Genomic DNA, 18,351 nt, shown 5'->3' with positions numbered 1-18,351 from the left:
CTTTTCTTCTTAAGTCTGATTTTTTATGTTTAACGGTTTTCTTAGGATTTTGTAATGTTTTTTCCTCCTTTTTTCTTTAAAACTTGCACGTCTAATAACTCATTCTCCTACTTGTGGAAGAAAAGTTCTAATGTGGTATCTCCCAGCAAATACTGAATGTTGCATAGGTGTAATGTTACATGACATATTTATAACATATATATGTTATATAACATCTGTTTAAATAAAGGTGGTTGCATTTTACAAATGCAACCACTTTTTTTAAATTGAATATATCATAATTGAATATATAATAATTGAATATTATATTAAACACATGTTTCATATTAGGCATCCTTATTCTAATAAATATTTAAATATTTGTGCAAAAACTTATTTGGACCTACATTTTTTGTTTAAAAGTTATTAATCTGTACCAAAATAAGGTTATACTTAGTTATTCTTATTTCAATTTTTTAATTTTTAAGGAGTTTTTAAAATTTTATTTTTAAAAATCTGTTTTCTGAAAAACAACTAGTTACAAATAATTTTGTCAAACACTTAGAAAGTAGGTTTTCTATCTTTATTTTAAATCAAAATCAATCAATGACTCAGCTGTGGCTGTGAAATTTATGATCGTATTGTACTCAACACGGACTGAAACAACCTTTGAAACGCGCACACACCAAAGGAAAAAAAAATTCTTATATCGGGTAGGGAAGGGCTCAAGCTCACGGAGCCTTGCCGTGAAAGGACCTTTCTTCCTCACTGCCCTTCGCTTTTTCAGACGAAAACGACCCCATGAAATCTTCGAAGTCCTATGAACCCTGAAGCGCGGGAACAGCTGCTCAGGCAAATAAACCAATGATCCAAGGATAGCGTGGGTCAACCTTCCAAAACCTTCCAGAACGTTCCGCCGCCGGACCCACCATTATTTCTCCTGATCGTTGCTTTGGTCTTATTCTTTTGCTACCTCCCTTCTCGCCAAACATCCGTCGCATTCCTAGCAGGTATCCAGCCATGGTCGTTCACAGACGATATCTGAAACGAGGATTCATCAAAGAAATGGCCGTCGAAGAAATGTTCGAACTGAAACGCATATCCGTCCTGTCCAGCCGACATCTTTTAACGATGCTATTATTTTTCACATTGACAGAGATATCGATCTGCTCAAAGTATCTGAAATCTATCGATGCAACCTACAGATTATGCTTTCTTTTAAGATACTGTAAGCGACGAAAAAATTTAGAGAAGATAAAATTGATTCGAACTCGGGCTCTGGATTCACAGGCTAGCTCTCTCATTGCTACGCCACCGCTGCTCCAATTACTCTTATTTCTATTCGTTCGCTTATAACCCCTCATAAACCAACTAGAGCATTACAGCTCTGTATTATCCGACAAGAGTTTTTTCGACTCTGAATATATTAACCGATAAGAGTCTTTCAATTCCAAATATCATAAAATACAGCTTATCTCAATAAATTTTGGTCTGTTACTTCTTAGTTTTACATTACTGACAAAAGATATATTTCAGCAAACATCGAATAGATTGTATACTGTATAATATAGATATAACACAGATATATATGTTATCAAGAGACGTGATAGTGTCTCGCACCAAGTAAACGCGCAACGCGAGATTGTGTTGTATATCTATAGGCGCAAGCCGATGACTTACTAGCATCCAAGATTATCGGCTCTCAGTAATGGCTGAATCGATCACGTTCTAACTAAATTTAGTCGATAGTTTAGATTTGAATTACAGAGTAAAAGTGTTTTTAGAAAGTATTTTGAAAAGCCTATTTTAAATAATTTTTTGTAAATTTCTGTCCAAGAAGTATGAAGTTACAATTCTTTACAATAAAAAAGAACGTTGAAAAAAATTCGTTAATTTTATTATTTTTTTTTTAGAAACAAAATATTGTCAAGCCGAAACTAAAAAAATAGAATTAAGGGGATGCTAAAATACCCCGTCATCAAACTTAATCGGGGTCGATGATGCAGAGTCATTCGTGCATATCATTAACAAGATTTCGTATGTATTTATTTTATAGATTTGGAAATCCTTTTCCAGGAATTAAAGTATTAATATCATAACATATTAATATCAGGTTATGAATTGGACTTTATATCGAGAATTAAAAAAAAAATTTCTGCTCTTTTTATTAATCTGTATCTGGATTTACAGTTATAAAAAGTTCATGAAGCTAATCTTTTTTTCTAGGCTTTTAATCTTAGTTTAAATTGCACGATATTGTTCGTAAACACATTGTGCGCAGAAATCAACCTAGTAGAAGGGAATAAGGAGTCTGAATCACGTATACATTTGATGACTTTGTGTAGACATTTCTGAAAACAGATTTTTACAAATATTTGGTTATTTCTTTTTGAGATCTGCCTTTATACATATATATATAAGATCGTTTTATCGCGAAGTGATAACATAAAAATACTTCAAATAACGATTGTCTGTTCTGTAAATTTGCAGTCTATGTATTGGTGAACACTCTTAGAGGCTTCTATTGTCGGCTATATTATTTACATATTTCGGTTAAGACGCTTCCTGTTAAATATAGATAACTTTAACGATGGCGAAACGCAAAGTGCGAGGTAGGTGACCGAAATTAAGATAATGGCTGCGTAAGATCGTTACGTAAACGGACGTCATGGAACGTAGGATCCAAGACTGATCCACTTCTCAATTCCAGGCGGGGTGAAGAGTATGAGCCGGGAGAGCGGTGCCGGAGCCGGCGGCGGGGTCGGTGTTGGCGGTGGCAACAACACGACGTATACAACACGACCGGTGATACCGCGCGAGCTGGCCCAGGATTTCGCGAGACCACCGCGCCTTGATGTGCTTCTCGACATGCCACCCGCCTCACGAGAAACGCAGGTTCATCATAGTTGGAATGCCGACGATCGCAGTCTAAATATATTCGTCAAGGTACTGATTATAAAAATGATTATAAATATATTGATAGCCCTTCAAAAAATCTAAATATACATAAATATATATAAATTTTTTCAAGGCCCATATATATATTTTATCCGCTGAACTTTTAATCGGCTTGTAATTTTTACAATTATTTTATTATATTACACATTATTTTTTTAGAAAGAATGCTTTCATTACATTCACTGGTACTGTAAAAAAGTTACGCATGTTTATTCGTTCTCTAATATAGATAATTTTTTTAGTGATTGCTGCTTACAATAGAGTTCAGTTCAAATCATTTAATTTGATATGATTTTGGTTTACTAACGAAAATAATGCGATTAATTTGCAAGAAAAAAGAGCGACTCAATTGCATTGTACAAGGGCTAACAAAATAATGTAAACACCTATAAAATACACTACTTATTTTATTAATAAAAGATTGGTCTATTATTTATATCTTTAATACAGATTTTATTCTTATTTGGAATAAGGCTATGTAATGCTTAGTCCAGTAATATCAGTTTTATAGCAGAATATCTTTTAAAAGATATTGAAACAGAAAATCTGTTTTTATTGTGCCCTTCAAAAATACTTATAATAATTCTATATTATTTAAGTTAGCTATGCTAGCCGAAAAAAGTGTTGTAAGTTTTAAAGAACAGATTTTTAGACAATTGTATGAGAGAAACGATTTTTTTCCTCTAACATCACTTATATAATCAATTAAAAGATGTTAAAAAAATAATACAACATTCTATTACAGACTATTCAAGCATTACATGACTATGACGTCTAACAAGAACAGAATCTATTAAAGATGAATTAGATTATATTTTATTAATAACAAAAAGCAATATATTTCTTACATGTTTACATTATTTTATCCATTTTTTATATAAATATTTTTATATAATTTATTTTCAGGCGAATATCAGACAAGTTTTTTGATAATTGTTGTTTGGAATTATTGTGGAATTATTCTAAAGTTACATAGATATTACTCTTTTTTTCAGTAACAAAAAAGTAAAAGTGCAAATACAAGGGTTTTTTTCTTTGTTTTTATACAACTTATTTAAACTTTAATTATTAAAAACATTTATTTTTGATTAACATTATTTATTTATTCATTTACTTTATCTATTTTTTAGTGGTAAGACTTTGCTTTAGATAGAATTTTGACTTTAGATAGAACTTTTCCACTAACTGTTTTTATTATTTTTTGTAGGAGGATGATAAATTAACGTTTCATCGACACCCCGTTGCACAAAGTACAGATTGTATACGAGGGAAGGTCGGATACACTAAAGGTATGCACGTATGGGAACTTTATTGGAGCACGAGGCAACGAGGTACGCACGCCGTCGTAGGAGTCGCAACAGCGGATGCTCCTCTGCATAGTGTCGGCTACCAGAGTTTAGTAGGCAATAACGAACTAAGTTGGGGCTGGGACCTTGGTAGAAACAAACTCTATCATGACTCGAGAAACAACACTGGCATTACGTATCCAGCCCTTCTCAAGTCCGACGAGACGTTTATTGTTCCTGACAAATTTCTGGGTAAGTAATTCCTGTGTAAATTGCAACTGCGCGATTTTGCATATGAATTTATGAAATATTAAGCATGTAAGATATATCGCAAATTGGAGACAGATTGTTTTTACGAGTATCTTATTTTAAACTTATCACGTGCAATTTCTTTATACAGTTGTCCTCGACATGGATGAAGGCACTTTAGCCTTTGTAGTGGATGGTCAGTATCTTGGGGTAGCGTTTAGAGGACTCAAAGGAAGAAAATTGCACCCTATTGTATCTGCTGTTTGGGGACATTGCGAAATCACGATGAAATATATTGGCGGACTTGACCGTAAGCGAATATAGTCATAATAATTATTTTAAAAATATTTAACATTATCTTACGAAGATATTTAAATTTTATTGTAAAAGCTAAATTTTTAGAAGCCAATTTTTCGAATAATTTTAAAACAAGGACAACTAAAATACGTAAAACATCTGTTATATATTTCATATTGTTATTATTGTCCATGGTATTCCTTTTTAATTAAACGCTTATATTTTCTACAGCCGAGCCTCTGCCTCTTATGGATCTCTGTCGAAGAGTAATTCGACAGCGAATCGGCAAACATAAACTAGAAGAAAAGATCAACGAGCTGAATCTACCGCAAACGATGAAGACTTATCTTCTATACCGGGACAGAAGGTAACCACTGAGTGAATCTCCTCAAGATGCCACCAGGATGACCGCGAATATCACCGTGCTACAACGTCGCTATTACGACGCACAGGCGACCGTTCGCTATCCCCTCTTACGCCACCAGCAACCCCTTAACCACGCGTCTCCGTTAATCAAGCGCACGATGTTCAATAGACTGACATATGTCATGCGACGACGCGTCGAGGCACGCCTAGTACCTCGAGAAGGTACCTTGAGAGAGCGACACCGAAATACTATGTTGATAACGACTCGTGGTGCTCTTATCAGGACAAGTCACGATAACCGTAATCTTCATCGTCGTATATTGCCATCGTCAATAGGTTCAACTCGGTGGAGGCAAAGTTGAAAGACAAAATGAAAGAAAAAGACTTTAATAAAATTTAGGAAAAAAATTTCTAAATTTAGTTGTTTTTAGCTAACGTTGTTTTATGTTTCTCATTGTTGTCTTATGTTGGTTGTATTTCTATCTCTAAGTAGAAAATTATATTATCTATTGGTTATTCAGGAAATTGTACTGGAGAGACCGGCAATTTCTTTTGCATCGTCAACAAACCACCTCATGTATGTATTATGCTTCTTATTGACGATGTATATATGTAGTGAGTAGAATTATGCCAGACGATGGTGATGTGGTACGATGAATTTGCGCAATATATCAGAGACGCGTGGTTGCAAAAGGAGGCAAAAGATTTATGCGAAGAACACGAAGAAACTACAGCGCTTTGCAGTTGGCCAGTAAAAAAAATTAGACTTAATCAAGCCTGGAGGCCTGATATGGACGTGTCGCTTGCTTATAAATTGATTGATAGCGGTTGATTAATAGCGGATAGCACTACTGCAAGCTAACCGATACTATAGAAGAATGGTGGAACAACAAAATGGAGAAAAATCGAAGATACAAAGGAAATGGAAGACTAACAAGTTTTCTACGTGGAACGATACTCAGCGAGAAATGTGACCTTGAGATCGCACAATTGTGGAACGATTAATTCAATTTGGACAAGTGTGTATAGTGATAGGAATGGGCCACAATAGCCACCTTCCAATAGACCCATTTTTCAAGTATTTTCTAAGCATATTAGATTTAATAAAGATAGTGGTGTGTGCGTGTATCGTGGACGGATAGTAAAACTGATGCGAAGAGGGAGGAAGAACAAAGATAACCCTGCCATAATATTCTCTTTAGCAGTGTTCAAAAAACGTAGACTTTACAATTGCAAATTCTGCGGGGGAGAGAGACCGAATGGAGAATGTGAAGAAAAATGGTAAGCTTTTGAAACTTGCGCTGTGGTGAAAGATTACATTAGACATTTAAGTAAACTAATAACGAAAAGCATGTTACTAAAATTAATTATCTACATCTAATTGATTTAAAGCGCTGTAATGTGACTTGCGAAAATAGTATGTATTTAACTAATGTTTAAGAAAAGCGAATAAATACACAATTGGGCATTGGCACAAATTATTCCAAACGCGAAAACTGTCACGGAGAGCCGCTATGTATCAAATGTAATCCGGTAAAAGGATGACCAGTAATGATGATATCATGAGGTTATACTTATTATCATGGATTACTTATCGTAACGCTTATCGAATTATCGATCGTAATAGTTACAATAACGATAATAACGGCAATGAACCATTGTTCATTCAGCAGACTGGCTGATTATATCGAATGTAACTATTAAACTATTAGCATGAATCTTATGACTGGTATTACGTTTGTCTTAGGTTAAAGACTACCGCCAACGGCTATGTCGATTTGTGTGTGTATGTATGTATATATATATATATATATATATATATATATATATATATATATATTTACATATACACAAATATTATTGCTAATATTGTATGACGACGCGTATACGTGTGTATTGTGGACGACGATTGTATCTGTAGCTGCGAGACAAAAAGCAGACCGAATGCGAGAATAGTTATACTACCCTTCATTTCAATCTATCATATTTCATACAAGCAATCATCTCACGTTGCAACAAATCTCTCCGTTTTGGAATATCTTTTTGACGCCTGCTTAACACAAAATTCAAAATCACCTCGATTGTTGATCGCTGATGTCATTTGATTGTTTGGATTATCGGCTTAAGCTCATCCGAGACTTGGATCGTATCGCGTCTTCCAAATTGTTAGTCGTTATCAGCCATTATCTGATCGTCTCGCAAATCATTGCTTTCACATCCGTGCCAATTACATTTCTTTTTTACAATTTTCTGTGATGACCTGTTTGAATAAGCTAACTGAATTTCGATCAAGTTGAATCATATTTCATCACATATGTTTTTATTAATAACTAGTCTAGTTATTAATAAAAAATAAATAATTTATGTCAAAATTTCTGACTTTATGATTATGACAAAAATTATTTCTGACAATCTAGAGTTTTTATTAGATAATAATCATTATCTTAGATACACTTAGATAACATTTAGTTGTTTTGGCATCAATGATCGTAGGTGCTTGTCACAACTCGTGCAAAGAATACGAACTCATTTTAAATGTGTATATAAATTTTTTCCATTTTTTCCGTCTCACGTTATAAGCAACAATGCGGAGAACATTACTTATCATTGTATTGCACATTTCTTGATTTAACATAATTCGCAAGATGACCAGTTTCGCATAAAATTTTTGACATTTTTTATAAAGCAATCTTGCACGATTTCGCACTCGGGAGCTTTTGATCGCAGAGCTTTTTGCAGTTTTCTCAATATCGGGGAGCATGATCTGTCAGCGACGTTTGTCTTTACTACTTCTGACATCGCGAAATACGCAGAGAAGGCACGCGAATTTGCGACGCAAATAAATTGAATGATAAACGGATAGCAAGAACGACGCAAGCTTTCTAAGAAACGTATCTTGACGCGCCATCGGCACGTCTCGTCGTCAGAGAGAGATATAAGTCTAGCATGTAGTAGATAACACTGGGGTTGAGAAAGTAGGAGAGACGCTGCGAGGGCGGCAGAGAGGATTACAAAATTCTCTAGGACGTTCTCGTTATTTTTAGCATGCAACAATAGCGTGATTTTACTTTGTCATCTTTTATTTGGCATCCGTGCATGAGAGCAAAAACGTGCATGAAACAGTTCTCTCCAGCGGGACGATTTTGCATACCGCGAGAAAAAGGAAAAGAATACGATTCTAAGTATGTGTAAGAGAAAACACAGGCAGCGTATCCACCTCGAACGTTCACGATTCAATGTACATTCATTCATACATGTCGTTCATATATCGTTATACACGCGTGAGCAAACCGAGGAAAAATTAGTACACACGCGCACACCCTCAGAAAGGAAGGTTTTTCCGCAACTATACTTATTGCTACTCGTTGAATCCATACTGTTTTATATGAATTATTGCCTAAAAGATCGCATGAGATCGCATGTCACGAGCCGAGCATGAGAGAGGACAAATAGGAAGTGAAAATATTGTACAAAAATTTATTATTAATGATCAATATTAATATTATTACTATCAATTAGTATCGAACCCAATCTATACAACACACTTTCTGAGAGATGTCCTGGGTACGACCTAGCTAGGACATCCTGTCCTCTGGTCATCTTTAGGAAGTCTTGGTGGTGATCTGTAAGAAAATAGTTTTAATTAATTAATTACTCCTGGCACCGTTATAGTGTAGTCAGGTATTTATATTATGATATAATTATATCATGATATATTATGATATAATTATGATTTCAGTTTTTATACGATATGGAGAAACGTGTATGCGATCGATCGATATGACAATTGAACACGAAAAAGAAAGGATTTTTTGTTTTATCTTCATTTTACTATGTTTTTGAAACATGAAAAATTTTAATGATTTAAATTGATTTCATTGTTATCTAAAATAACTGCTTGTTTCGAGCATAGCAATGAAATGAAAAGAATGAAAGAATTAAATGTATTCTAAGCTTTTTTTCGATATTGTCATAGATTGAAAATAAAACATTTGTCTTTTTCAAAAAGACAAATAATTGAGTTTTTTTAGAAAGAGATCTATTGATTTTTTTCTAAAAATGCTTGTTAAAAATTAATTTCTTATGGCAGAATTCCTGTACATATTACATTTTATTTATATATTTTTTAAGTAATTAAAAAATACAATTAAATTAATTTTAAAACTTATAGTTACATTTTAAATAAAAGAAGGCTTTGAAATATTTACTTATCTATTCAACAATGTATATTCTAATGTGTTTAAATTGTTTAATCATTAGTTAAAACGACATTACCTTACGCTCGAATTCAATTTGTATTCATTTGTATTTATATTTAGTCTTTTTTTTTTTATGCAAATATAAATGTCACAATGCACATTTTTAACGTAATATTTTCTTTTTTTTCTAAAATAATTTGACTAAATATAAATTGATATGAAGAAGAATAAGGTAAATAATATGCGCAATCCATTTTTATTATATGACTATCCAATCCAGTTTTATTATAGTATCATAGAACGCGGAGTAATATAATAAGACAATTTAAATTAAATTTAAAATACGTAACTCTTATTTGGATTGAATTGTTAAAAAAAATCGGCAGAATGACTATTATAGTGACAATAATTTATATCTTCTTGTACAATTGCATAGGCCTACATAATTTTGATGTTTAAGATGTGACAGTCGTTTTCTACGTAATTTTGTGCGCTGAATCCGAATTTAATCTCAGAATTTATCTATTGAATTAAATTTCTATGGTAAATAATGTTAAAGGTGAAATTAAAATAAAAAAAGATAATTTTGGTCAATTTCCTTATATTTATTTTAGAGACACCAAACTTTTTTGAATGTTTTTAATGTTGTTGCATAATACTAACCTCCCCAAAACCATTTTTGATCATTCTCATATGATATTTTGTCTGAGATATACCACTTTAAATATATTAGAATTACAATTGTATACGTGTGCAAAATACATACACACGTACGTGTCTCTAAAATAAATGCATAAAGTTAGCCAAAATAATCATACGTCTTTAAATTTATTTCAGAAATTTAACATAATTGGCAAATTGTAAAGTCAGATTCGGATTTAGCAAAATTAACGCAGAAAACTACTTTGTTTGCTTAAACATGTCTTAAGATTCTCTATTATGCAGGCGTGTAGTTTATCAGGGAAAAAGTTTATACGGGTACACTTTATTTTATATTTTTACAAGTAAATTTCTTATTCGAAGTTGAAAAAAGCTGAAAGGTTAATTGATTTATTCTGATTTTAACTTACATCGATCGATCGTGCACAACGATAAGTACAGGCGAACTAGCTTTTAACAATAAAAAACCGCGATTCATTCGCATGCGCCGCGGAAAGTGTTTCAAAATTTATGTAGCTGTTGCAAGGATTAATTTTCATGAACTGACTGCCCACCTGCCCTTGCAAACTACATTTCCTCGATAAATGTATATAATTTATTATAATAAAGTGCGATGTGTAATGCGGGATGATAATTATAGCAACTTATTAGTCTAATCTGGCGAACACAACAAATTAATTAGTTTAATTTGGCGAAATAAACAAATTAATTAAATTAAATGCTAGTAAAAAGAAAAATACATGTAAGAAAGAGAACACGAAGAATATGTCTGAATCACACTAGCGATTGGCGTTTGTGTGTGCATTTACGTCTCTTGGTTAGGCAGAAAGGAGCTTTATTCCAATAGCTTTTTAATTGGTTAAGAGATGCAAACGCAAAATGGTCGTCAATCGCTAGTGCGATTCGGACATTTTCGATTTTGGGTATGTTTGTATAATTGAGTGATAAATGCGTGCAACATATACTGCATGCATGTTGTGAGTACCGGTGAATACCGTGATATTCACGATTAATATTTTCCTTCCGCTTTTTCGTTCGTAAATTGTTATCGCTTGATTTTGAATTTTATCAAAGTGTCGTATTAGTCGTAATCCAGAAATAAATTTCGGTTTTCTCATGATAATAGCTCAAAACAAATGTAGAATACATTATTGTTTGATAATATGTAACATTTAATATTAGCTACAGGAATAAATATGAAAAGAAAAGATGTTCTTAGGAATGATTTTTTTATATAACTATCAATTTGTATGCAGAGGTGCTGAAACTGCAAAAGTTTCACAAGAATTAATTATTTAATGTATAATTTAGCTGCATTGTAAAAGTTTCACAATAATGATAAAAATCATTACATTGTGTTTTGATGAATTATGAAATATTTCACACTGATACAATTATTTTTCGGAGAATAAGAAAACCCTTGGAATTTTAAACATTTAAATATTGTAAACGCTTTAATATTTCACACAGCATAAAATATTTTTTGTGCTAGTTAATTTATTATAAATTATTTTCTGAAATATTTCAATAAAATATTGTTGTGCTCGTTAAATCGTTCATCTGGCCGATTGATATATTGATTAAATCGTGTGTCGTGAGCTTGACAACGCTCTTCTCAAAAATCAACATATTGATCAGCCAACTGATCAATCTAACAGGCGCAATAATATTTTAAATATATATTGTAAACATTTGCATGACATTTTTTATGTTCCAGAAATATTTTAGAAAATATTTATAAAAGATTTTTTATACATTTTTTGAAATATTTTATGAAATAATATGAATATTTCAAGAAATATTTTAAAACTCTGATTTCTTAAATATTTCATGATTTCTTAAATATTTCAAATCTGGTAATATAATATTTTAAAAACGTTTCTGAAATATTTTATGCTGTGTCGGATATATATACATATGAGAGTATAAGAGATTTTAAGATTAAAATATATCTAAAAAATTTGCAACACTTTGGCAGATTATCTTTGGAATATTATCTTGAATATTGACTTTATAATTATTTCCAGAAAATTGCATTTTTTGTTGAAAAATTTATATATTTAAATTCATCATAAATAATAGAAACTTTTTGTTATTTATAAAATAAGATTATTTTTATAAAATTACAATTTTTTAGAAATGGGAATAGAAAAATAATCGTTGAGCCATTTTCGTAAATAAATTATATTAACATAAAAACATTTTGTTTTTTTTGTGTGTGTGTCTCAAAGCAAGGAAATTTGTATCATTTTCGAACAAAAAAAAATGGAATTTTATTTTGTTAACGCTTTTTCTTCCAATAATTAATTAAATGTATTTATTACCCTAATTACGTACTGATGTGGAAGTATTTATTAGTTAGCAAAAGTTAGTAAAATTAAATTTTAGATTTTTAAATTTAAATCTGATCAGAACTATATCAATAATAATTATAATAATAGAGAGTAATATGTCAAAGTAATATCTGTGAATTTTCTAGTTCAGACATGGTTATTTTCACTCGTTCCAAGAGACAAAAGGTGTTCTACCCTGCTCTACTTCATAATTATAATATCCATAAATTGTTTAACAAATATTCTTATACAAATTAACAAATTAAATTAATTTTCTTTTAATTATTAAACACATTTTTTACATAATTACGTACTAAAAGTATGACAATGTAAAAATATGATTTTAGTAAAACTTACTTATAGCGAATTTTATTGAACTGGACTGTACTAGTATACATTAAAACTGCTATACACTAATTTAACCTAAGTATAAAAATGATATATCTCACATATTACGTGTTTATTGTTTTGTGTACGGCTTTAAGTATTAGTGCGCATTATTACTTCAAATTTGCCATTAGTAAAGTTAAAGTCTTTTTAATTTAAAACTGATTGATAAAAAATATTTATCAACAATAACTGTAATTCAGTCTATGTTTGGTATTTTACTCGCTTCAAGAGACGAAAGGACTCTTAATAATGATGAGTAATAATCAGAGTAATTTATGTAAATTATTTAACAGATATTCTTGTCTGCAAATTTGGAACAAAAGAAGAAAAAATTTTAATTCTTTAAGGGGATGCTAAAGCTGCCCTGTTTTATCGATTATTTTGCTTATTTTCAATTCACTAATTTTTTAATTGTATTTACAGAATTAAAAATTCTTTTCCACAATTAAAGTACACAAAAAATTTTAATTTGTAAATTATATTAAATTTTTTTTCGTTTTTTGTATAAAATTCTTACGTGCGTATTATGTTACCGTCTGTATTAATTCTGTAAATGCAATTAAAAGATTAGTAAATTAAAAATAATCAAAATAATCGGTAAAACAGAACAGCTTTAGGATCCTCTTAAGGATGTATCGGACTAAAGTTCAAAATGGTACAAAGTTGCTAAAAATTTGTGAAATTGTTCTTTTAGTTTTCCTAATGTACTACAAAAAATTGAAAACGCATCCACTAAACGGTTGCTGAATTATAACTATTTTAATTTTCACTGATTTTACATGGTATCCTTTTCTATCTTATGGAAAAAGACGATCTTGACGGATGAAACAGCTAAAAAAATATAGAAAAAATAGTACCAGTGTTTTAAATTTTTTTGTACATCTAGTATATGAATAGATGAAAATATTTGCCAAGTTTCAATTGTCTTCACTACACCGTTTTAAAGGAATAAAATATAACTTGAGATAATTGTGCATTTTCACTGTCAAAAATTTAATAAACTTGTAAGTGGAAAAAATCACAAATACGTAAAAAATATCTTTGTAAGAGTAAAAATAGTACTTCAAATTTCATGTACTTTTGTAATATTGTATGTCCGATACACCCTTAAATTTGGAATATGTATATTTTAATATCGCCACTATGAACCAATATTAGATGTTTGGGTGTATAATTAATCGTTTAAATTACAATCACCAACATATACTGTTGACAAATTCGTTAGTCCTGAAATACGATTCTTTTGCTAGAATATGTAATGGTACAAATTAAATTACTAGCAATTCAATCTTTTAATGCTAAAAAGCATCTAAGATATTCCTTACCTAAATCCCAGAAAAAATGTGTCTTCTCTCTCTCCTTCCCTCCTCCTTTCTCTTTTTCTCTCCTTTTCTCTCTATTTCTCTGTCTCTCTCTTAAAGGACGATATTTTTCTAATTAAACTTATATAATTTTGAAGTTTTCAAGGAAACAGTTTCTAAAAATTAAATTGTAATGTAAATCCTAGCCATTTTGTGTGAAATACTGAAGTAAATTATAGAAAGGTTAACGAATTTAAATTAAATATAAGTTATGCTTTATATTTTAATATATTGTAATAAAAAGGGTGCATTTAATAATTTTATTTAAATTGTTATTAAATCATTATACAGATTCAGGATTTTATTAGCTTTGTAAAAATTAGAACATTTTAAAAAATTTAAATATACTACCACTTAAATTTTATTTTTAAAAATAGATATTATTACTTTGATTTTATTGATTAAAAATGATATTATTTTTTTAATAATTACATATAAAGCCACAACTACTTAGGTTAAAGTAAAAAAACTTAGTAACAATTAGTTAGTAGTGCAGTAAGTTGTGCATTCTCTGTGCTGAAGACCTGGGTTTGATTCTTGAAATATTTGAAATAGGAAGACTTGAATAAAAATACAAATATCATTAGAATTTTATTAATTAAAAAAATTAAAGATTTGACGACTTGGTTTATGTAATGTAAGTCTTTTCTTAATTTAATAAATATAAAAGTGCGTATGTGTATATTTAATAATTTTATGGACGTCTCTGGAAAATCGAATTTCTTAAAATTTTCTTAAAATTTTGATTATACATTAATTTAAGTGTGCTTTATACGTGGTTAAAATTTCAATACTCGTTGGGGTATTAAAAGTTAAGACGTTCAATTTCAAAATTTTAACTTTTACATGGAATCCTTGTTCTGAACTTTTGCGAGAGTCATTTTAATGAATTAAAAAAAAAATTTTCTTAGAATAGATTTGAAAAACTAGTATGTGATGCTAAATAATAATAATAATGTACAATAAGTTTGAGATGACTTGCGGTATTCATTTTTGAAAAAATGGTTGTGTAAAATACGCGATTCGATTGATTTCTCGTCCAGCCCAGAATAACGAAAGAGAAAGACGTCGGCGATTTTAAGAGTACAATGTTATCAGATTACAAAAAACGATGCAAAAGGAAAATTTTGGCACTTCTGCGGGAAACGAAGCGAAAAAGCAAAATGGTTCTCAACTAATTTTTTATTCAAGAGAGGGCGAATATGCGTACAGAGGTTTGATTTAAATTATGCACAACTGCAGCCGGAGAATGTCCTCTATTTCAATTTTTTTTGTAAATAAAAAAGCTAGATTATTAAGTTAATTGATATTCTTCTATCACATTCTTTCATCATTTTACTCATACTTTATGTAAATGCAGAAATGCAACAAGTATATCCGGATCAGCTGAAAATGAAAATAGTACTACGGCACTCTCAAAATAAAATTCAATAAAATACAGTAAAATATACACATTATGTATTTCACACAAACAATAATAATAATATATAAATTAACCGCTTAACAATACTTTTAATTAAAAAAGGAAAAAATTACATATGAACGTTTCAAAAAAAAAAAATATATATATATATAAAAATTATAAGTTCCGCAAAATTCTGCGAAACTGATTCTAAATTATAATTCGTCGAACAGGTTTAAAATCACGGTTGTTTGGAAAAAAAAGAAACCGTTTATAGTAATCAGAAATTATTATCAAAATTAATTCATAAAGTTAATTTCTATAAAATATATAAAATTGTTAAATAAAAAATTTAAACTTTTTAATATTAGTCATAAAGAGAACTATAATTAAAACAGTAATAAGAAAAGACATTGTTTGAAAAGCCAAGGAATTAACTTTGCGACATATGTTCAAATTTCTTTCAGAATTCTGCAAAAATCTTGAATATATAATATCTAGAAATAATTTTTTATAAAAGAATTCTCCGTAAAATATCTCTTCAAAATTACATTTAAAAATCATAGTCAATTTTCAATATTAAAAAAATATTTCTCTTGCGACAGTTACTACAAGATCCAGGAAAATTAAACAATATTTCTACTTTTATCAAGAAACTTAAAAAAGAAATAAATGTACAAAGACTATACATAGTATACATATATATGTCGAGCAATCGCGACACTCAAAGGTGCAAGAGTGGTATCGAATTTCAATCGATCGGTAGTCCGTGATTGAATCTGACATGCGATAGACGGCATCAGGGATCAAGTTTTTTACTTCCTTCTTGGTATTTGTCAATATTCTTCTGATAGTAAGGTACATTCAGGAGCTGAAACACATTCGTATTTTACCATCTTGGTACGTGCTTATCTTTGATTTGTCATATTAAAAACAACACGCCGCTGCAATTCAGTGAGCTAACACTGGCTCCAGCGTTTCGACTTGGCACTCGTTTCATCGTTGTCTTCAGTGATAATCTCATCAGTAATCATTTCAACGCAACAACTTCACCGACAGGCAAGTTTATCAGTACCTCGATTATAGTGTATCGATTATCACTATGGAAGTTTTTTTAATCATAAAATTGTTTATAGTCTTCTTAAAACTCTAAAAAGAGTTCTTTTTTATTGTCATGAAAGGCTTCCGGATGGATACCGCGTGCTGAAATAGCGTTGTGCTGATGTTTCACAAACATTGCATTATCAAGGTTGCAAGCTCTGATACTGGTATATACTGATACTCGATTGCTAGGAGTTCTTTGTCGCAATTTTTAAATGGCAAAGTGCCGATTTTTTCAAACGATGTTTTTACGTTGTTTTAACAGCATTAACAAAATTCTTTCTAAACTCAATATAGAACTTTAAAGCGATGTAAGTTTAATCTTTTGTTTTAAAAATACTCTATTCTTTTGAATTTTTAATGTAATTAAGGAAATTTTTATACGAAATCAAAGTTGTTTAACATGAGAAAAATTGAAATTTATTTCTGAATAATCTGATATATGACGCGTAAAATTTGTTTCAATATAAAGTATAGTAGCTTGCCTCTTAATTTTATATATTTTTACTACTTATATTCCTCGCAGATTAAAAAAATTCAAAACAATCATCTTTAGATGACTAATTGCAATATCTGTAATAACACATTATAAATATTGAACACAGGTATTACTTTTTTGATGTTTTTGTTTAAATACTAGTACGTAATGAATGAAGGAAAATGTGTAATCTTAGGTGTATTTTAATCGTAAAATAATATGATATCTATTGAGCATAAATTAACACGTTGTCCGCCCACAAAGCAAATTTTGTAAAATATTGTGTAGTATAATTAAATAAGATTATAGCACATATTTTCAACTTACTTTTATCGATAAAAGTAAGTTGAGAATATGTAGGTCTATCTTTATACAAATAGTCTTAAATTATGCATTTTACTTTACATTATAGTCTATTTATATTATTTAAAATTTATTTATATTATTCAAAATTTTATATTTATTTATATTATTAAAAATTGTATATTAATTAAATGACATTTTTATCATTTTTATTTTTTATGGTAACACCAGTTACTAAGAGGCCACTGCAAAGTCAGACACCGATCACAAATAATCGCGGCAGTCAACGTGTTAATTATTACCACAAAACACAGCTTTACAACTAAAAAGCGGAAGTGATGGAATTTGTTATCGCCAAGATTGCTTTGATAAATGTGTCCCGCATAAATGTGTCTCATTACGCGCGCGTTCTTTTGTTCTTGTGTTTTCAAAGCAGCAAACCTATATTAAGTAACTAAGATTATTATGATAAAATCAAGATGACGTCAATTTAATTAAAAATTGATGTCAAGACTCAGTCAAGTTGATCTTAATTTTATCGTGACGATTGTTACTTTGGTAGAAGTAAAGTGTCATAATTTTAAATAAAAATAAAATGATAAATTGAGGTAGAATGCGTAAAATAATAAAACCGTGACATCTATGATAAGTTCAATTTTGTATTAAATAATTTATAAAATTAATACAAAATAAGGTCGGTAATTACAAAATTAAAATTGAACTTTCTATCATTATGTCTATGTTTTACGTCTATTGACTTTTTAAAATTTTCTCTTTAAGCAAGACTTCCTTTTACTATTAGTTTTATTACTAATAGTAAACTTTTTTTATAATTTATAGTTTTATAATTAGTTTCATACACTGGGAAAAATATCCATTTATATTTAATCAATCCAATATAGTGAATATAGTGACAAACGGATATATCCGATGAGAAATTAAATTGGACATGTGTATCTTCAATTGAATAATTATGATTGAATAACATA

At 30.0% G+C, this 18,351-nt stretch overlaps 1 protein-coding gene across 6 annotated transcripts in view; it reads left to right on the top strand.

Annotated features, from left to right (window-relative positions):
* The window catches only part of LOC105835055 (protein gustavus), a 247,775-nt gene extending 241,367 nt beyond the window's left edge, over positions 1–6,408 (top strand). For 5 of the 6 annotated variants that reach the window (XM_036282850.1, XM_036282856.1, XM_036282853.1 and 2 more), the window contains 4 exons: positions 2,690–2,925; positions 4,145–4,475; positions 4,624–4,782; positions 5,001–6,408. In XM_036282850.1, coding sequence (XP_036138743.1) covers positions 2,690–2,925; positions 4,145–4,475; positions 4,624–4,782; positions 5,001–5,140 — 866 coding nt within the window. In that variant the 3' untranslated portion in view covers positions 5,141–6,408. The remainder of the gene's footprint in view (positions 1–2,689; positions 2,926–4,144; positions 4,476–4,623; positions 4,783–5,000) is intronic. The other variant, XM_036282855.1, reaches the window with a different exon arrangement.
* The last annotated feature ends 11,943 nt before the right edge of the window (positions 6,409–18,351 follow it).

The sequence above is a fragment of the Monomorium pharaonis genome, chromosome 2 (assembly GCF_013373865.1).
Source record: "Monomorium pharaonis isolate MP-MQ-018 chromosome 2, ASM1337386v2, whole genome shotgun sequence".
In the NCBI taxonomy this organism is placed as follows: Eukaryota; Metazoa; Arthropoda; class Insecta; order Hymenoptera; family Formicidae; genus Monomorium; species Monomorium pharaonis.
The sequence above is the reverse complement of the archived record's forward strand: the minus strand, read 5'-3'. Positions and strand labels throughout refer to the sequence as shown.